Source organism: Tachypleus tridentatus, chromosome 7 (assembly GCF_004210375.1).
Source record: "Tachypleus tridentatus isolate NWPU-2018 chromosome 7, ASM421037v1, whole genome shotgun sequence".
NCBI lineage: Eukaryota > Metazoa > Arthropoda > Merostomata > Xiphosura > Limulidae > Tachypleus > Tachypleus tridentatus.
The window spans coordinates 183,224,599-183,247,529 of NC_134831.1; the positions used below are offsets into that span (position 1 = coordinate 183,224,599).

The 22,931-nt window shown below is 31.7% G+C and overlaps 1 protein-coding gene across 5 annotated transcripts; it reads right to left on the minus strand.

Annotated features, from left to right (window-relative positions):
* Positions 1–244: 244 nt before the first annotated feature.
* Positions 245–21,695, minus strand: Oat (Ornithine aminotransferase precursor). 5 transcript variants are annotated; one of them, XM_076516090.1, is made up of 9 exons: positions 21,674–21,695; positions 13,201–13,402; positions 10,498–10,722; positions 8,997–9,220; positions 8,547–8,719; positions 6,125–6,203; positions 5,806–5,919; positions 5,325–5,463; positions 245–3,131 (listed from the first exon to the last, which is right to left on the minus strand). In XM_076516090.1, exons 2-9 carry the CDS (start codon positions 13,379–13,381, stop codon positions 2,968–2,970), a joined length of 1,299 nt encoding a protein of 432 aa, XP_076372205.1. In that variant the 5' UTR covers positions 13,382–13,402; positions 21,674–21,695; the 3' UTR covers positions 245–2,967. The 5 variants fall into 5 exon arrangements, with proteins under 5 accessions (XP_076372205.1, XP_076372202.1, XP_076372201.1 ...); XM_076516087.1 differs by lacking the exon at positions 21,674–21,695 and adding an exon at positions 16,329–16,433; XM_076516086.1 differs by lacking the exon at positions 21,674–21,695 and adding an exon at positions 16,318–16,408.
* Positions 21,696–22,931: the final 1,236 nt, after the last annotated feature.

The window sequence follows — 22,931 nt, forward strand, 5'->3', positions numbered from 1 at the left end:
TAAATTTCTGTACAGTGACTCCTCTGTATCTTAATCTAACATGCAACACAGTTTGTATGGCTGTATTATTGCAGTGTGATAGGTCTTAGTTAAAATGGCTGTCAAAGAAAAAATAATAATGTTTTGACAGTAAAAATAATAATAATGATAATAATAATAATAATAATCAGTTCACTTGATGACCTAAAAATAAAATTTATGGAAACATTTGTTTTCTATTAAGTGAATAAAATATTAACAAACATTGGTATGTAAAACAAACATTTATTTTCAGTGTAAAGAAACCTCAAACCAATAAAAAACAAAAAGAGGTTAGTTCTACATGTAAATAACCATCTTGGTAAAACATTCCACTAATAAACAAAAATTAACAAGCTTTTATAATATTTTAACAAAAGATTCCACTACATTTGATAAACACTATCAGCAATACCTATTGTGGTGTAACAAGAACAAAACTTAAAGTATATGAAACAGATCTTTTTATCACATTTATCATATGGAACTTCCTAACTCTCAACAGCTCTTAAACTTTACAAGTGTAATATCTTATACTGTCCACTGGTGGGTCAACAATACGTTTAAGGACTTGTAATGAAAACCTCTAGGGTTTGATTCCAGTAGCAGATAGCCTATCGTACAACTTTTTTTTTTTTTTTTTTTTTTACAACTGCTTTTCCTTCAAAAGGTAATATTAAGATAACCCATAACACATTTCTTGGATTTCAAAGATATTTTAAAAAGATAGGGGAGAAAATTGTTTTCAAACATTTTGAATTAATGATCAAATTTGATATTTCATTCTTTTCTTTACATTTTCACCCACTAGAAGGCCCTGCATTAAAACAAACAAAACACATAACAGTAGTGTAAAACAACCATTGCCTAAACAAATGTGATGTTGCATTCACCTCCACTTTATTTCACTTTGCTCTCAGTAAGAATTCTACCTTAGGATGCTAGAATATCTTGCCATTAAATTACAAAATCCAGCCCCCAGTGGCTCAGCAGTATGTCTGTGGACTTTTCACACTAAAAACTAGGTTTCGATACCTGTGGTGGGCAGAGCACAGATAGCCCATTGTGTAGCTTTGTGCTTAATTCAAAAACAACAACAAAATCCAGATTCCAGATCAAAATCTGAGCATGTTCACACTACATCTTTACTTGTAAAAAACATAGAAAAATGTTGAATTTGAAGCAAACCAAAAACTGCTGAAGAGAATGAAAGGTATATTCATTTGGAAGACACAAGTAAAATGTAAATTTACGTTTTTTGACTTGCTTGGTAATCAAGATAAACAATGATTTCACATCTTTCACATAGCTTGAGCTATTATATTGTAATCACCTGTGACCAAGTATTAACCAAATGAGAATTTTACACTCCTGAAATATTTACAGTAAAGCATATATGAAAACGTTTTTTGAAGGTTACACACAACAGTAAATGGGTTTTAAAGTTTTAAAAAGAAAGACTTAACTGTATTCACAATTTGATATCTCTTTAAAACCACATTTTTTTTTACTTTTGTTCATCATTTTAAATTTGATCTAATAAACAATTTTTTAAACAAAAACAAATAGAGAAGTTGAAAATAAGCTATCAAAACTTCAAGTTAACTGTGATATACAAGCATTTGCAATTAATGTCTAATTTTTCTGTAAAAACTTATTTTTAGAATAGAAATAATTCTCAAAAACAGGTTATGTAGTTTTTAAGTGTATCATCCATAATCCAAGGAGTTAGGAAAATCATTTTATGAAAGGATACTTTAAAATTAAAATCAAATAACTAATTTAACAGAAGTCTTATTTAAAGTCATTTTCTCATTGAACTATTGTTAGCAAGTTTTTCTTGGCAGAGCTTTCTGTCAGACAATTTAAAAATGAAACAATACAAGATTCTGCAATTCTACTACCAATATGGTAAATATCATAAAGTCATAACCTTTAGAATAATAACCACAAAAAGAGAAGAATTAATATAATACAGAAGTTGAATATAAAAAATGGTATCAACTCTAGTTCAATACTGTTAGGCCTTCTACAGTCATTATATAAAAATTAAATGTTAGACATTCTACAGTTTTGAAGAGAGAAAATGGATTATGTAGTATTTCACGTTTGAATGTGAACTTGTATTTTAAAATACATTGATTAAAACTAACATATGTACATTTTTTTGTTACAAGAGATTTCATTTACCCTTCCTGCCATTTTTTAGTGATGAATGATATTCTCCCACACACAAACTTTCAGTACTAAATTAATAGTCACGTATTAAAATGTAAATATTAATGTTTTTATGCAGTTTTAACCTTTATCTTTTTAAAACTTCTGTAGAATTTCTTCACCAACACTCAGAAGAATGTGTAAAAAAAATGGAAAAGTTGCAGTCTTTTACTAAATATTATACATAGTTATAATTTTTACAATCATGTAAACCATATCAATAAATTATTTATTGAATGTTAATATGTGTGAAAACATTAATAATAATAATCTAAAAGATCACACAGACTAAAACAAACCATGAAATACTGTCCATAATTTTTCATCTGAAACTGCCAAGTATTATACAATAGCCTTTAAGATATCCTTTTTTGTTGCACTTGTAGATGTTTGTATATTAAGAAAAATGGGCTGAATTGTTAATCCAAAGCTGCACACACACATGAAGCTTAAGTCATAAGCTGCAGTTGAAGAAGACAAATGTTAACGTTGAGAACTGTACCAAATATGATGGAAAATATAGAAAACAAATAAAACTTAGAAATACAGCTAAAGCTGGTCATTATTAGGAATATGGACTGCTGCTTCAGTAAAGTGGGGGGGGGGGGACAATCATTCTTGGAAACCACAATATGTAAAACCATGAGAAAAGTACAAAATACAGAATATTTCAGTAGAGCACGAAGAGTATTTTTCTTGTTATTTTAGCAAACACGACAAAAACCTTATTATTCATAACAGTGATTCAATTGTCTCCCTCACTATATGGACACACTCTTGTATCTGTTCTTCTGTGATGATCAATGGAGGTGAAAATCTGATCTTGTCACCATGTGTTGGTTTTGCCAGAAGGCCTCTATCTCTGAACTTCAGACATATGTCCCATGCATCATATTCTAGGTTACAAAGATATGAAATAGTCTTCTAACAAATTATACTACTAAATAAAACAAATACATAATCTATTAACTTAAGCAGGAGTTATGTAAGAGGAAGTTCATGATCCATATTCTCAAAACATAAAATACAAATTAAAAATAAACAAAAGGCAGTTTTATATTTTCAGCATATAGATAATTAGATGTATTACAAGGAACACTATTCTCAGAACGGAACTACATAAGTTGCAAGAAACAAAACAAACTAGGGTGTAACTGGTCAATTAAAAAATTTCATTAAAATTATCTGATAAAAACAATCTAGCTAAAAATATTTTATATCATACAATTTTATAATTAATACCTTGTATTAAATGTTAAAAATAGTGTATGAAATACGTCTTAATTCCTAACAAAGTACAGAAAAAAGTAGGATATGAAAGATGTATCGATACAAATTATTATTGAACAACACCACACATATACTTGGCCTAAATTTACTATTACTGAAGGATGATACAAGTACTGATTCAGCATATACTTCATTATAAAATTGTATTCAGATTTTTATAAAATAACAATGATAATTTTAAACTATTACCTATCAACTTAATTATCACATGATGAATTAGCCAGTAAGTTGCCTTTTGAAATGTAAACATAGGTAAAAATAAGGTCAGAGCATTGGTAGTTCTAGCCTGTTAAAAGTTTAATAGTTATTCAAACACATACAACACTTCCTTGTATATCAGGAAATTTTACAGAAATTAGAAGCAAATTTTTTATGTTATTTATAGCAGTTTGATTCCCTCTATGCCACACACTTTTACTGACATGATTATTTTATCAATGTTTTCAGACAAACATTAACTTTGCTACTGCATTTAGTTAATATTTTCTGAAGCTAAAAAACACATTTCTCTTTGTACTGTAATTAAATTAATTATTATTACCATCACACATTGTTTGAATGTTCCCAGACTAGCTTTCAATAAAATGCTACATTATCATACAAATAACAGAAAACAAGAACAGAAAAATGTTTCCGTTTCTAAACACCTTGCAGTTTTTCTCATTAATCTCTATATAACACTGACTTTATTAAAACTATAACATTTCCAAATAAAGCATTCAAAAATCTTGTCAAAAATATAGCTTCTATTTGGAAAATAAAATCTTTAGAAAAGCAACTTTTACCAATGTTAAGTTCAAATGCAAAATGTAAGTTAGAGAAGAGTATTAAAACCCGATTATTAGCATAATTTGGTTACTTATTAATTCCTTAAGCTTTCTATTACAGAAAGAAGATCATTTGTTCATTTAAGCTTTAGCAAAAAGGGTAATACAATAAATTACATACACAGGTGTACAATTACTTGATCCTACCCAAGTATAATAATTTTAACCTTAAGTTCTGTATTCTATGGAGATATATAATAATGGCTTCAATGTGCATTACAAGTACAAGACCACGTGTAATGTTACAGAAATCACTTCAACGTTAAATATAAAACTTAGTGCAATTTGGTTTCTTCAAAATATATGTTGCATTTGGTACGTAAGAATTTACTGTTTACGTTATAGGTTTAGTAATACATCCATCCAAGAGCCTAAACGGCAGAATCTTGCATAATAGACACCGACAAAACAGAAAAACAAAAAGTAGTTCAATACCAACAATTTAGGCTTAAACTATAAGATAAACCTAAATGTGCTTGAGATACATAAAATACACCCTAATGCTTATACATACATAACTGTACATACTTTTAATTTGAAACTAGTATAAGAACTATATATAAATATTTTCAAAAGCTACCATATATCTTACATTTCAAAGCTTAAGCCAGTAAATGATTTATCATGATATGGGTTAGTATGTAGCTTTGAATATTACAAATAACAAAAAAGGAAAAGGTTGAGGAATTTGAATGTTTTCATAGATTAAGAAAAAAACAAAACATCCTAGTAACAAACATTTCAATACAAATATAATGCAATTTCTTGTACCATAAATAAGCATGGAATATAGACTAACGAAGAACCAGTCAAATGTGTTGCTGTAAATCATAAGTTATTCACACAGAATTCAAGAAAGGCTACTAACTTTTGGACAACTTTGTATGCATAATATAACTTTGAAAAATGGTGTGCTGATTTTGTTTAAGCAAACTTGTTATTTTATCACACTACAAAAAGAAAGAAACTTACTTTCAGTAATAACAATAGCATTCAGTAAACCCTTTCCTCTGACTGTCTTTACAATTTCTTTTGGAAGTTTTTGTAACTCACTCCTCAGGATCTGTCCCATTTTATCAGCATTTTCAGCCAATTTTTCTTCATCTAAAACCTTCAGAAAATATAAATTTCATTTCCTATAAACTTGTAGGTTTTAGGAACCAAGAATTTTCTTTGACAACTTTTGGGTTTGTTTAATTCTTCATAACTTCTGAAGAGTTTCATATGTAGTGATAACACTTGAAAATAATTTGAGTGGAAAAGTAAAATTAGCTGAAAGGTTAAAAACAGTATTGATATTGAAAATTGTACTTTGTTATTAGCTGTCTAAATAGTGACTGGAATTTTAAAAATCGATAAAATAAAAATGAAAAAAAGTAAAAAAAAAACGAATAAAAGTTGCAATATTTATTTTTATATTGAAGTTTTGGAATATTTTAGTTTGTATTTATACCTGTAGAGCAGTGATGGCTACTTTAGAAGCAAGAGGATTCCCACCATAAGTTGAACCATGTTGTCCTGGTTTGATCACATGCATAACAGAATCATCTGCTAAAACAGCAGATACCTGAAAAAAATATATATACAATTTATCATTTAGTTAACTTTAAATCTGTTATTTCTTGTTCTACAAGAAATGCTGCCCTTAAAACTAATAACTGAAGACAAATACAGAATGAAATCTAGATTTGAAACTATGCATACACTGCAACTTTTAGCATATAAAATCCACGTTTTAAATAATAATTTATCACCAGAATATTTATACTTACTGGATAAAACCCACCAGAAAGAGCTTTGCCTAGCATTAATATATCTGGTCGTACATTTTCGTGGCTTACACACAAAAACCTAAAGAAGAAAAAACTATATATATTGTCTGCACTTTTATTTATCACAAAAAGATGAAACACTTTGAAAATTTTCTGAATCAAAGGTACCAATCTCACAAGATGAAAAGCCAAGAAGAATACTATTTCTTGAGTAATTCACAATTCTTAGTGGCAATAAAATATATAAGCTACCTTTGGATACATGCTACATTATGTAAATAAGCTTCAACAATTGCCTTGGCTAATAGAAATCAGTTTCTTGTCACCAAATAGTCAGAGATTTTCAATTAGCCTATTTACTTACAAGATTAACAGAATTTAGGTTATGTAGGTGCATAGTCATACTGACAAACATACTGAACAAATATAAGCAGTTGTGTTGACATAACTTAAAAAACTCATTTTTGAAAGAAGCATTTCAATTCTTCATTTATAGCTCAAGGCTACTCTTGACAGATTTATAATCATTATATATTTAAATAAAACCACAATGCATTACAGTTGTATTTGGATAGTAAATCACCCTTAATACACAGAATAATTATAAACACTAGCCAATTACACATGCATTAATTCTGTGTGCAACGTATTCGTGGCATCATATCTGCACCCTGAGAATGAAAAAAAAATAAAGTTCCGTTTCCTGTCAGGGAGAAGCAAAACAGGAAAATCGTGAATCCTACTGCAAAACTACATGCTCACAGGATAAAAATTTCACAAAACTCAGGGTTGCTCATCACGTAATAAAAACGTTTTTCCAGTATCATATGAGCAAGAATTCCATTATCATATGATGTAGATATCATCTCTACTCCAGATACAGTGGGAATAGACTTCTGGTTCTTACTTCTCTCTTTCTTTTTTTTAATCAAATATTACCATTTTGACTTTTTCTTTTGCTCTGACTGGCATAATTAAACATTAAAAATGTTTAGTTAATAAATATATTTTGAACAATACAAAATTACTGTTTCCATTTAATGAATAAAACAAATTAAAACATGTACTAAAAATTAAATGCACTTCTGCAGGGTTTCTAAAAGTGTTCTGTTTCAAAAGTGAATAAAAACCAAAAGAAAGAGTATTGAATATTTTTTATTTCTTGATTTTAAAATTCAAATATCATGCTATGTTGGAACCTACAGAGTGCATAACTCTTCTCGTGATTCATGGTACATGCAAGTTTTACAAACGTGAAATTGCAATGTCAAGCCTCCCTTATATAAGATCATTTTAATGTCTATTGACTGACTGACAGACAACATCCCTGAAGAGTGGGCCTTTAACCTTGTTTGTTCTTCATTCTGAAGAGAGTAGGAACAAAAACAACTGGAAGTGACCAAAACTTTTTTCAAAAAAGGTCTCCAAATTATTTCAGCTACAACACAAGAAACATTCTCTTCCCCACAAAAAAAAACAAAAAAACTTCTGAATTGTACAGCAAATTCAATTCTTTTGAAACAAATATTTAAGATATTTTTAATTGCAATGCCTAGAAGCAATAAAAATTAAATGTATGTAAAATTAAAATATTGACAAGTAACAGAAGGCATAATTTAAAATGTCATTTTTTAAATAGTATTGGCAAATGTGTGTAAATAAAAACAATAAATATACAAATACAATAACAGGTTTAATAGTTAAATTGAACTCCCCAAAAAAAAAAAAAATTATCCCTGACAATTTTATATTTGAGAATTTTAAAGTTTAAAACATATCTATAAATATTTTTGTTGCTGTATACAAAATTTCAAACATGAACAAAATCCTAAATTTTAATGCTGTAAGCTTAAAGACTATCATTGAACTACAAGGTGATGTATAATAAGAAAACCAGTAAAAATTAACTGAATTTATTTTAATAAGATACAGCAAAAAAAACTGGATTAACAGTAAGTAAATTATAGTAAGAAAATTGTTCTTAGATTTACAATTTAGGATTTAGTTTTTTGAAATTATCTTTTCTTATAAAAAAAAAATGTCTAGTTACAAGTATGATAACTTAAATTTTAGTTTCTCCCTCAGATAAAAATCCAAGACCACTTGGACATTAGCCAACTGTCCTACTAACCAAGATAAAGGTTTAATCCACAACTTGCTGGTAAGACACTTTAATACTCACACTAGTGCACATTTAGTTTTTAAGATAGTTTCTTACAAGCATTTTATTAGACAGTACCATTAAGATGACAACTAAAAACAAACTGCCATATCTATACGATACCAATTATGCAAAGAAAACCAAACAGTTATTGGTACAGTACGATACGTTACTAGAAGCTTAAATAAACCACATAAAAACTAACAGATACAGCCTAAACATATTTCATCTACGATGATGCAGAATTTTGATATTTCATACCTGCCTGTCCTTGCGAGTCCAGTTTGTACTTCATCAGCTATCCACAGAACGTTATGTTTAGTACACAGTTCTCGTATACCCGTCAAGTAGCCAGCATCAGGAACTATGACTCCTGCTTCAGCTTGGATAGGTTCGACCATGAAAGCACAAACATCTGGATCCTGCAAAGCCCTCTGTAAAGCAAAGTAAAAATCTTGATAACTGATGTTGATTCAAGAAAATAAACTACTTTAAAGTATGATATGTAATTAAACAGTATAGAAATGTTATTGTAGTTTCCTTCTTTAATTATTTAAATAAGATTACCCACCAGAGTAGCAACACATAATTGGAAACCAAAGTGTTATTGCCACCTGAGCCACCATTTTCGTGAAATTATAAAATTCATCACACAGACATTTCAGAACCTGAAATAAGTTTGATATAAATTAGTAATTATGTTAAACTTACATCAAGAGCAGTCAGGTCATTATAGGGAATGATAACATAGCCAGGCATAAAAGGACCAAACCCCTCATGACTGTCAGGGTCAGTTGAACTAGATATAGCTCCTAGAGTACGTCCCCAGAAATTTCCTTCTGCAAACACAATCTTTGCCGAATTTTTAGAGATTCCTTTAACTTCATAGCCCCACTTTCTAGCCAGTTTACAAGAAGTCTCTCCTGCCTCCACTCCTATCAATTGATCAAAACAAATAGCTTAAAATAATTCTACCATGTATACAATTTCATAAAGTGGTTAATAAAATGTTTTTTAATAAAACCTACAGATAACTTGTACATTTCAGCAATTTGTAGGATATGGTTATGTATCATATTAACTTTACCGATACTGCCTAGGCCCATCAGACCAAGCTTGTTACCATTTGCACTCATTACAGTTTACATACTAGTACACTTAATATATTATAAGTTATCTTCATAATATTTGGTAGACTTTTAGTAAACATTACAAAGCTTTTGCACACAAAAAGTCACATTTTTTAATGAAGTATTTTTTAATAATATTTGTTCATGTGCACTTTAACCTACCAGGGTGAGAGGGTTAAACCTTTTGTAATGTTATGCCAGCCAAAATCATTAAAAAAAACAGTTACTTGGGTTTTCTAAAATATTTTAAAATACTATTTAGATCAAAGCAAATAAAATAAATATTAAGATAGTGTTGGTTTTTTTTAAATAAATTATAAAAATACACAAGTATTTCAGAGTAATTCAGTGGAACATAAACCATGTCCCCACAATCAACAAGTTGAATTGTCATTCCCTCCCTCCCTTTCCTGAGACATTAAATAAACAGTTATGTACCCAAGATCCTATATGATATTAATGAACTAAAAAAAAAATCCTAATATAGTAGAACAGCTTCAGATAATAAAAAAACAATTACAGTTTTCACAGGTGTATTCACAATATGTATTATAATGTAATAAACAGTAAGATATCAATTGACTGGACAATGGCAATTACGTCTGGGGCAATTGTTTTCTTACATTTGATGAGTGAATTATGATTTGACAAACTTGATGTTAAAACTAAGTACAATGAATAGTACAACAACAAAAAAACTTGGAAAGTGATGTTTTAATGCAGTCCTATAACACTGTGATGCAAGCAAAGACCATTCATCGATGGTCTAGCCATCATTTTGGTGGGTCCATGTTAATTCCCTCAAAAGTGGGCCAAAGGCTGCCTGGAGTAGTCATCTGTCTTAACCACTCTCACCACTAAACAGTAGTGTTGATATTTGTACTGTTGTGACATGCCACGAATCACACAAAGAATTGTGCACTCTGTAATCTACAAACACGGCATGATGTAGGAACTTCAAAAGCAAGAAATATTCTTAGTTTTGGGTTTTTATTTACTCTTGAATCATCTAACATGTATGTGAATGCAGCTAACTGTATTCATATGTAAAATGGTCATATTCAAGTTAACCAACACACTACCTGTATTCATTGGTAAAACTTTATCATATCCAAACAAGTTCGTAATAAACTCTTCAAACTCTCCTAAAGCAGAGTTGTAGAAGGCTCTCGAAGTCAATGTCACAATACTTGCTTGCTCTCTTAACACTTTCAGAATCTTTGGGTGGCAATGTCCCTGGTTAACAGCACCGTATGCACTGAGGAAATCATAGTATCTCTTCCCTTCAACATCCCACACAAACACACCTGCAAACAACATAATGTTCATCTACAGAATTACCAAGGACATTTACATAGATTATTAAACTGCCATATTAGTAAATAATGGAAGTAAATTTTTTTAAAAAGATGAGATTTGTCACACACAGATAGAAAAGTACTTACCTGAATAACTTTGTAACGTTTTATTTCTGAGAAATACATTTAATGTGATCAAAATAACCTTTGTTTATTAGTTTAAAATGTGTTTTCATATACATATTATTGGACATGTATACAGACTGAATGAATAAACAAGATGTGAATATCTCTGTAATTAAAATACTTAAATTTTCAGACCTTTCATTAAAACATTTCATTTCTAATCAAAAGTATTTCAATGTTTCAGTTATACTTCTGTTTTTAAAAACTAAAAAAACATGTAAATATAAAAAAAATTCTGAAACCAACAGAGAGAGCAGAGGAGTGCTAGCTTCACTTTGTACATAAAGCATGAGTGATTACCAATACAACCTCATATTACATTAAGTATATTTTAAAAACTATTTGTTTTAAAGAAGTCAAATTTTACCAGAAGCATATTGATAATATCGGATCTTATTAAAGAACATCTGGCCCATGTTTCAAGAACTCTTAACATATGGGTTGTTAAATATAACATCCATTATTTTTAATTATCATAACAAACTCATTCAGAAATAAAGCTATAGCAAGAATTATCCATTCTGGACAATATTCAGTGGTCCTCTCAATATCCTCAACATGGAAACTCATTTTACTCTTCTATTCTTAGAGGACAGAAGGTTTATTTGCTTGTTTTTTAATTTTACGCAAAGCTACACGAGAGCTACCTGCACTAGCCATCCCTAATTTAGCAGTGTAAGACTAGAGAGAAGGCAGCTTGGTGATTTCGGAGCGTCACAAAAGATATAAATATCAGCAATTTTATATTTTTACAATAAAATTAAACTCAAATAAGTGCACTGCCAAGTAATTTGTTTTACTAATAATTTGGTGTCACATATATAATACAGCAGGAGAATCGTGAATGCGAGTGGTTTGTTTATTTGGTTTTTGAATTTCATGCAAAGTTACACAAGGGCTGTCTGCGCCAGCCATTCCTAATTTAGCAGTGCAAGACTAGAGGAAAGACAGCTAGTCAATACCACCCACTGCCATATCTTGGGCTACTCTTTTGCCAACAAATAGTGGGACTGACCATCACATTATAATGTACCCACAGCTGAAAGGGTGAGCAAGTTTGGCGTGATGGGGATTTCAGTCCGAAACCCTCGGATTATGAGTTGAGGGCCTTAACCACCTGGCTGTGCCAAACCAGGACAGACGGAATGAAGAAAAACAAGTGCTAGCTTGCAAGAAAAGGAACATTATGAAGTACAATGTCCAAGCTTTCCTTAATAAAACTCCTGATCCTCAATGTGCCTCTTGTAAAATTTTGGTTACGTTATAACAAGGAATTTGTAAAATATAATGAGTATCAACCAACAAATTTACTTAAACTTTTTACTGGCATCCATTTCAAGAAATTATCAAGGAAAGAATATAAACAAACAGCCATAAGGAAGTATAAATAAAAATATATTCATAAAACTTCATTGGAAATTGTAATTTACTATTTACTGGCATATTACAAAAACTACGCATCTTTTAGGACTGTTCAAAACTAAAGTTTATTTCTGCAACCATACATAAAAATAATTGAGCAACTAGCTTTACAAAATAAAAATTCAGAAGAGCCAACAATAGTCTGATACACCTCATTTAAACAAAAGAGCAATTTTTTTTTTTTTTTAATCTCAGTAAATATTACTGAATATTAATAGCCAGATATAGGATCATGATTACAAGACACTCCTTGATACACAAGCTTTGTTTAACAAAAGCCTAGAAAAATACTGTCAGGAATGTTCTTTTTTGATGTTCCTGTTCAAAAAAAACAATTCTAACATTCTCTTTTCAGATTTTATTGACCATAGATGATGCTTTAAGAAGCTTATTTCAAGTGTTACGTAATCCTCGACTGTAAGTCAACCTGTAGTATTTTACAAAGATTTTGTTTGAACAGTTAAGAAACAAACATTTATGAACCTTAAGTAAATTACACAGTTTTCTACACAAGATGCAGGAGAAAATCTCTCTCCATTGTTATCTGCAATCTAATTTTGACTTGGAGCAGAGATATTTTCAGCAAATTAAACAAAGATGTATAGCAGTCATAGCTAAGCACATAGAGATAAAGCCTCCCTAAAAATGTCAGATCCAACCTCTTGTGAAAGTAACAATATAAAAGAAAAGGCTACTTTATAAGGGAGTTCAAGATACTTGTCTTTAATTAATTTATGCTTTCTATGTAAATTCCAATTATGATAAATTATAAAGTTGTGAAATTTGTTTTTATACAACACACTGTTTATTTTCATTGCTTATGAAAGCAAAAACATTTTTGCAAGTACAAATAAAATTTAGGGTTTGTGAATTCCATACCTTGTCCTTTGTGAATTGCTACAGGTATGGGGTGGTAATTGTGAGCCCCATATTTAGACTCTCTTTCAAATATGGCTTGGGAGTTCATATGATACAATGCAGCTGTTGAAGATGATCTAACCATCACAGGAAGAGATTTATGGAAACATCTTAGCAAAGACAGAGCCTTTGAAGAGAACATGCTGACAAGATAATTTTACTTCTGCAAAAAATAAATAAATACACATGACTATGCAAGCTTACATTTTTATATTTTGTTATAAATATTTCCACATTCACTTTTTATAAATTAATGCTTTTTCCATTAACTGTACATTACCTATACAAATAAATGTTCATATATATATATATATATGTGGGGGGGGGTACATCTTCTTTGTATGTTTCCACATTTCTTTAGCAATCAGGACAAAACTTGACACAGTGAAACAAGATGATGTGAGGGGAGGATTTCCAATCTAATTTCATATTCAGCTGCAGAAAAACTACCACATCAGTCCAACTTGATACAGTTACACTGGATGGCATGAGGAAGATCACCTACATGAGCACTACCTTCCTCGAAGAATGTCAAGGAAAAGTAATGCAAGATTTTTCCCACCTGTGAAGCCAAGTTATTAACATTTCAACAAGATTTTAAATTTTTAAAATAAATTTGCAAAGCATTTTTTATCATACTTTCAAAAATATTTCCTAGCACTGCTCAAATTACTTGGTCAATTTGACCATTCATTTCAAAAAGAGAAATAATCAGAGTTAACTTCCAATAAGGAAAAGCTACCTACTTAAAGGAAAAATAAAATCAACCTATTAATGAGTATAGCTAATCAAACTCTTTTCCTAAGTTATTGTTTATAAGGATTAGAAAGTACTGTTTCATCAGATGGGCATTCTTGCTGTCAGGAGCATTGAGAGGCAGGTCAGGCCCAGGGGACAGTTATGTCACTGGGCCCCTTTCTGAAGTCTTTATAAATTCATGGTACATTCATGGGTGTATGAAGAATGTTTCTTTTCTGGTGGGCAGAAGCCAAATGTGTTGAAAACTTACATTTTTTGAATAAAAAAGGTATTTTTGGGGGCAAAGCAATTTTCCACAGTACTGTGATTTTTCCTTAACTATATTATAAAAATGAGAATACATTATTCTTTATCCCATATATCCCCAGGCCCCAGGACTATAGCCTCCCTGATCCCTGTCTTGTCAGACTTGCTTGCTGTTAATAGTATTTTAGCTATAATCTCAGTAATATCTCAGTGTTCTGCCAATTTATAATATTCAGATTAATCCTACACTCATATCAAGCTAACCTTCAATCTCCTGGCACCTTTACACTATTCAAGGATCTTTAAAATTCATTAGCAATTGGCTCATTCATATCCAATCCTTGACCTCCTAAAACCCTTCCAGAAATATTATCTGGTCATGCATTACTGTCCTTAAAGCTTCTAAAAACCTTTTATCAACAAACTTATAACTAATACGATCATCTTACTTGACCATTACATCTACCAACTATTCAGGATAAGGAATGTTGCTTAAACCTTCATTAATAAACACTGAAAAAAAAAAATTAATTACCCAGTCATTCCTTAATCCACAGAAATGAGCCATTATTTATTATCTCTCAAAAGACCTTATTCTCATCTTAACATTTTGTTTGCACTTAAATGTATTTAAAGAAACCCTTAGTGTTAATTTGTACCTTTTATATTATACACACACACACTTATATCCATTTTAATTTCATAACTTCCTCTTTGGACAACTTCCTTGATCTTTTCTAATCCCCCATTTATAGCAATCAACTTAACTTCTTGAATTTATAATGCATTTCTTGAATATTATCTCTTATACTCTTTTGTGAGCCAACTTGGTATTCTGTTAGCAACCACCTTTTTTTTTTTTGTTGTTGTTGTGTGGTGGTGGTGGTGGTGGTGGTGGTGGTGGTGGTGGTGGTGTGTGTGTGTGTGTGTGTGTGTGTGTGTGTGTGTGTATTTTGAATATTAATAAGTTTTCCATATTTAGTTTGCATCTTTAATTAATTCAGTTGCCCATTTAACGACAGATAATTCTTGCTGCATCCTTTCAATATCTGATTTTTTTAAAAATTTGTAATTAAAGTTTCATCATTCCCAGGGGCGTAGATTTTTTTACACCCGATGGGGGGGGGATGATTTTTGCTGTGGACTTATGTGGACTGTTCAATCTGTTGTGATGAAAATTTTACTTAATTTTACACTACATATAAGACGTAGGTAGATTCTGTGATAGTGCTTGCAAGCTTTGCGTGTATACTTAGGCCTACTGACTGATACGAACTATCGCTTAGATCGAAAAGCTTAGAAGCACGCCTATATTAAAGATGTACATTTCGGCTACTGAAAAAGCCTACATCTAGGCCTAATTATGTAATTCGATTGATAAGAACACAAGAGTCACAAGAACAAACACACAGTTTGTAGGCTTCTGATGCAATGAAACAATTCAACAGACCAAACTGTATGGGAGGGGATGATTGTATGCACCATACCCCCCACCTAAAATGAAGGGGGGGGATGGATGCGATACATCCCCCCCAGGATATACGCCCCTGATCATTCCTCACTTAAATATGCAATAAAACATTAAACGTAATTAAGCAATGCTCACTTGTAAACATTTATTCTCTTAAGATACCCCATAATTATGGCCTTATTAATTTACAGCTAAAATACTAATCTCACTGTTAGGTTTCTCATTAAATCTTTTGGTATCATCTGGTGATCTGAAAGATGTAACAATTTCCAATTAAAATTTACAAACAATAATCAGTAACGATAATCTTACTATAAGCAGTACCTTCTCACCAAGTTGTGCAGAATGCAGTTAATACACAACCACGTGGACATTTCCTCATACACAAATATGTGGGTAGTTTGTGTGGAACATATGCTTGCTAATAATAATAATAATATTTTTAATACTAACAGCACATAGAGAGCAAGACTAATATATAAACGTTTACTAGTTACTTATAACAACAATATAAAGATATATTATTCAAACAATAATACGTTTTATACTTCATCTCGAATATTATAATTTTATTCTAATACTAAGAAAAATTGTCTTATTACCTCCAACCTACCTCAATCACAGCGAATTCTAAACTCGAAAAAGTAACCAATTAAAATATATGAATATGTCAGTTAGCACAGCCTGGTGCTCAAGGCTGTTGTAAATAAAAACCTAGAACAGACAGACAGCTAAAGTTATAGATAAAAGTAATTATAACGTATAAAAATTAGGTTACAAGCTTTCAGAAATTAATTAAAACCCTTTTCTTATATTCTATCTAATTTACCCAAGAACATCTTTTCTTTCTTTCTTTTTTCTTAACGATATCTTTTTTTTTTTTTTTCCTTCACACCTCAAAGTACATTCGTGAAAGTTTTCCTGAACCCGTAATTCCCTTATTATAAAATGAATTTAGGTAAAATCAATCATACTGGGGGCGATCATATTTATTGTGCGCTTTAGCAGTGCATAAAAGCATTAGGCAAAGCTACCATTAAAGTCAATTAGAGAGAGGGTGTCAGATTTTTCGCTATCCTTTTGTGAAAATATTATCATTTAATTAACAGCTTACCTAATGCTAAATCTCGTTTTAGTTTATGATGAACAACAGAACGACGGCAGCAGCAACAAACATTTATTCTTGAACTTTTCGGAATATACATATACCCCATTCAGCAAGCTAGCTATATTGAACATGATAAATTATTAGGTACCAAAATTTATAAATGTAAACATTTGATAAAATGTAATTAAAATACAGTATAAAAGAATGAAGCAAATTAAAAGATGACCAAAGAAACAATATTATACAAGCATTCAGAACAGACTCAATCACAGTGATTTTATCGTTATTTAAAGTTGAGACTTTACCTACAACAAACAGATAAACTCCTTTAATTAAGAGTTCAATACAGGATTATCCAGAAGAGATGATTTTGAAATTCGTAATTAAAAGGTGTTTGTGTATGTGTTTTCTTATAGCAAAGCCACATCGGACTATCTGCTGTGGTTGGTGTTTTCACTATGTGCGTGAATTGTGGATGTGGGCTCTGGTGGATATGATCGTTTTTACCAGTCCTGTTTCTCTGAAGCTGTAATACTTAGGAGAATTAAAATACAAATTTGTAGCTTAAAAAAATAATATCAACACTATATCTCAAACTTAAAACTTTTGTTTACCTTTTTGCTACTGCAACCTAATATTTTGAATCTCGAACTAATGCAATCAAATAGACAATAACTACGGTAAATCATCACGACTGGTATCAGCTAGCTACTAGTAATCTAGTTACCATATCAAGTAATCCTTTGTTCGTAGTTAGTATTTTAAAAAAGCCAGCAAACAAGATTAACAGAAACAAAGTATTTAAAACCTGCAAATAGGAATAGTTAAAAAAAAAAAAAAGAGGTTGTAGATATTGTGGGTATTATTTACTCAAACTTCAAATTCCTATTTTGACTCTACTAAATTTAATTCTAGAAACAGGAAATTATATACGTAAAAAAACAGCTGGTATGGATAGGGAAAGCTCTATGTAGAGGAGCGAACAACGTCAGGTTCACAAAGAAAGAAAGAGGTAACTGACCACATGTTTGAAGGCAGTTGTGTAATTGAGTGTAGGAATGTAGAGGGCGTGCTTAGATGTTGGATTATATTTATTAATATAGGTATAAAGGTGTTCCTTTGTATTGGTTTATTTTGGGCTTGATTAAGTACGCCCTCTACATTCCTACACTCAATTACACAACTGCCTTCAAACATGTGGTCAGTTACCTCTTTCTTTGTGAACCTGACGTTGTTCGCTCCTCTACATAGAGCTTTCCTTATCCATACCAGCTGTTTTACATATATATATATATATATATATATATATATATATATATATTTTCTCTATAAGCGGGCTTTCTTGTTATCACGGATCTAGATTTGAGTAAACACTGTCTATAGTATCCCTAGCTTTGTTTCCTTACATTTTTTTTTTTTTTTTTTTTACGATCGCTATTTACAGGTTTTTAAATTCCCAAATTTTTTTATATTTATCTTGCTTGGTTTCTTAAATTTAATTTTTCTTGTAAAAATTATGACGACAGTGTACTGGTGACTAATATTCCATGATTTTCGTGGTCAGTGACGTCATTAACATACACATATGTCGACAATCTCACTTTTTTCTGAAATCCATGTGGAAAATGTCAACAAAATGTTTCATATTAACAGTCCTACATAGTACAGTGAAATAACACCTAACCAGTATCTTTACAGTCGTAAAATTTATTAAAAACTATGCATACTGGTCATACTAAGAGTCACTGGTTGTTTCAAAATGGCCTTTTTTGCGTGACTTCATAATATAATACTCCTCGTCAAAGTATTTCAACGTTATGCAATATCATTTAATCAATCTCTCCTGTACAACGGGCCGGCATGGCCAAGTGGGTTAAGGCGTTCGACTCGTAATCCGAAGATTGCAGGTTCGAATCCTCATCGCACCAAACATTCTTGCCCTTTCAACCGCGGGGGTGTTATAATGTTCGGTCAATCTCACTATTCGTTGGTAAAAGAGTAGCCCAAAAGTTGGCGGTGGGTGGTGATGACTAGCTGCCTTCCCTCTAGTCTTACACTGCTAAATTAGGGACGGCAAACGCAGATAGCCCTCGTGTAGCTTTGAGCGAAATTCAAAACAAACAAACAAATTATTGTGCAACTTCTAGTGTAATACTTTAATTCTGTTCTTGGCAGTCTAAAATACTGTTACTTTTAACACGAATAAAAACTTATTGAAACCAAACTTTAATACTGCCACTTTAAATAGTAAATTTGAGGGAGTCCATTGTACAGCCTTGCTCTTAGATACAAACAAGCTTAAATTACGCTCATAATAAGTATTATAAATGTATAATTAACATTTAACAATTAATTTAGTCCTTGCTTACTCTCCAATAATTTTCCATAATAATGTTTATATTAATGTAGGTGGAACAGGCCTGTATGCAGAATGTTTAAATAACTATACAAGCATATATATATATATATATCGAATCCCGGTCGCACCAAACATGCTCGCCCTTTCAGCCGTGGGAGCGTTATAATGTGACGGTCAATCCCAATATTCGTTGGCAATATTGTTACCAATGTTTTTGGTAAAAAAACACATTGTATTCCTTGCTAAATTCGGGACGGCTAGCGCAGATAGCCCTCGAGTAGCTTTGCGCGAAATTCAAACAAAACAAACAAGAATATTTTTGATAAATTATAATTTAAGGTGTGTCATAACAATATATATTAATAGCATTCAGTACAAGGCTTGTGCTATAGGTCTCATATTTCTGATGTATGACATGAATGAACTCAACGTCACTTTCACAAGAACCCCGCTGCCCTAAAATGCGGTTATGGGTTGCTATCTTAACACTCGGCTCCCACACGACCCCACCGGTGAGTCATGCTCTGTTTTCTTTTTAAAGGGTCACTTATTGGCTGGGAGACACGACGACTACATATACACCTTTGAAAAAAAAAAAAACGTAATTGTAAAATGACTAGTGGGTCCCTGGAACGTATCGGTAAAATAGGTTTGATTGCCAACGTGATAACAATTGCAACAGTAGCAAGGTCTTCTTACTACGAGTAATAGAGCAATTACAAAAAGGTAGTTTAAAATCAGAACGTATGTAGCGCTTTGGTTGCTGCTCTGAAAACTTCCTTTTCATAGGCTTACTAACATATCTCACTAGGATAATTTAGCCTAGAATATGTATATTGTGTTGTATCTTCATTTTGTCAGATAAGATCTTATTTTTTACCCTGATTACACAGTTTAAGCATATTTATAACTTACCTGTATTAAAACATTTTTTCATATTTGATTTTTAGTTACAGGGAGTAGTTATAGTAGTAAGTTCACTCGTAGAAGGACAAACAGCAACGACAATAAATGCGTTGTTTTCTGAGCAGGATGTTTGAAATTTCAATAATTCAAAATATTTGAGGATTATTAACCTTATATTTCAACTTCATTGCCCCAAAAAGAAACAAAAAGTAACTGAGGACAAAAAATCCTGTATATATAAATTCAAATACAGGTTTTAAAATGGAACAAAAGTTTTAAAATGCCACACACAAAGCATCCATGTAAACCATTTGCTGGTAAACATTTGAATCAATACATTAGATATATAGTTATATACTACACTTTTAAACTAGTATCATACAAAACTTTTTTCTCCAGCATTCTTGTATTCGTCTAAACCCACTTTAGAGACCAGAGATATAACGTATTTCACGTTATCGGTTAATAATTGCATGTTTGTTTCAGAATAAAGACATATGGACCTATCTACTGTATCCACCACGAGAAATCGAAGCCCGGATGTTAGCTTTTCAAGTCAATAACCTTAGAACTATCCCACAAGAGGACTTATTGTTTAATGTTAGAATGAAGTGTGTAACATTATATTATAAATAAAACAACCTTGGAACTGTTAATCTTGACTGGTAATATGAGGGCCGCGGGTTCGAATCCCCGTCGCACCAAACATGCTCGCCCTTTCAGCCAAGGGAACGTTATAATATTACGGTCAATCCCACTATTCGTTGGTAAAAGAGTAGCCCAGAGTTGACGGCGGGTGGTGATGACTAGTCTTACACTGCCAAATTAAGGACGGCTAGCGCAGATAGCCCTCGTGTAGCTCTGCGCGAAATTCAAAACGAACAAAATTCAAACAAATATATATGTAAAAACGCAAACAAAAGCCGTTAATTTCCAGTAAACAAGTGTGTGCTTTTATACCAAAGCCACATTAGGCAATCAGCGGAGCCCACCGAGGGGAATCGAACCCCTGATTTTAGCGTTGTAATTCCGTATACTTACCGCTGTACTAGCGGGAGAGCAGTAAACAACCTATTAATTTTAATTTGAAATTTTCCATATAGAAATGCATTATTTACACTACAAACTGCAGTTATTAAACACGTTTCTCAAAAGCAATCTGTAAAAATGTAAGGGCACATTTTTTTCCACTTTCGTAGTAACTTTTATATCTTATTTTTGTCTTATCATTCTACTTGTTCAAGTTGCAAAGGAAGTGTGGGTCTTAAACCTCACATTTCAATCTGTTTCAATAAAAATGCATCAAAATGAGGATATTTTCGCCCAGGAAAAGCAGCGTAATACATACTATTTAATAGAAAACCCAAGAACATCCACATTCAGAGATCTGCACCAGGGCCTGTGGCATACATTACCTAATTTCGTTTGTTCGAAAAAATCTTGTTCCCCTCCCGCTTTTAATTTGCCTCTTACACTATCAACTTTTAGAATTTATAAAATATACATATATATAAATCCTAAGATCATATATTAAACATTTGTAATAGTACAAAATGAATCAAACCAATAAGGAAGTCTCCTTTACCTTTGAAGTTCTTGTAATAGGCACTAGACCCGTATATTATTGTAAGTTTATATAGTGGAATGTATGTGACGTCATAATATGACGTAAGCGAACTTTGTATTGGAATGTAAAAACCGACGGTTAAAGATGAAATGTTTTTGCAACGGCAAGCTCAAAAAAGGGTATAAGTGATGAAAGTTCGTTTACGAGAAAAGATCAAATTCTGTTAGAGTCGGATAACTTAATATGTCTTAAAGTGTACTTTTTTAATCTTAAATCTAAAATCAGTCAACTCTATACTTAACGAGTTTATCGTCGCGGAAAGATAAAAATATCGTGTTTTTTAAGTGCACCCCCCCCCCAAGTACAGCGGTATGTCTCCGGATTTACAACGCTAAAATCAGCGGATCGATTCCCCTCGGTGGGCTGAGCAGATACCCCGATGTGGCTTTGCTATAAGAAAAACATACGTTTTTCAAGTGTCCAGTAAGGAACCTTGATTTTTTTAACACTCATAACCACCTACGGTTTGGGCGTTAAAAATCCTCATTTCGGATACCTTCTTTACTGACAAAGCCATGTTTTTAGTTCAAAGCTTTATATAATTGATTAAAAATGATTATTATTTCTTTCCATATTTCTCAGATATGTTAATAAAATAATACAAAGTTTGTTTGGTTTGAATTTCGCGCAAAGCTACTGGAGGGATATATGCTTTAACCGTCCTTGATTTAGCAGTGATATACTGGTCAACATCACCCACTACTCTTTTACTAACGAATAGTTGGATTGACAGTAACATTATAACGCCCCCATTGCTGAAAGGGCGATCATGTTTGGTCCGACGTGGATTCGAACCTGCGACCCTCGGATTACGAGTCGATTGCCTTAACTCACCTGCTCATGCCGGGCCTAGATGATTGCGAGTCCAGCACCCTAATCATCATGCCCCCTCAAGAAAGACATTCTGACTTACCAAGAGTTCCCATTAACTGACAAGCTAAAGGGAAAATACTCTGATTTTAAGTTTCTATCGTTGGTATTATTTAAATCTGTGTATTATTTTGCAGTCGTAAGCTTATTGCTGGCCCACCAGAGGACACAATAAACTTAGATTTCAGTGGGACCAATTAATATCAAAAACCAAGCATCATTACAATTATTTAGAAGTTTTACCTCCCTTTCTTTTCACAATCCTATATTCTAGACAAATGTCCAACTTAATTTATTCACCCAGAATACATGGCTAATTATTCAATGAACTAGTTGTTTGTTGTTG

What these genes read in the sequence shown, in the direction of transcription:
- Oat (XM_076516090.1), bottom strand. Translation starts at nt 13,381, where the DNA reads ATGTTCTCTTCAAAGGCTCTGTCTTTGCTAAGATGTTTCCATAAATCT. An exon ending in TAGCCATCACTGCTCTACAG is followed by an intron (nt 5,464 to 5,805) that starts GTATAAATACAA and finishes TATTTTCTGAAG; the next exon opens with GTTTTAGATGAAGAAAAATT. An exon ending in TGCTATTGTTATTACTGAAA is followed by an intron (nt 3,132 to 5,324) that starts GTAAGTTTCTTT and finishes TTTGTAACCTAG; the next exon opens with AATATGATGCATGGGACATA.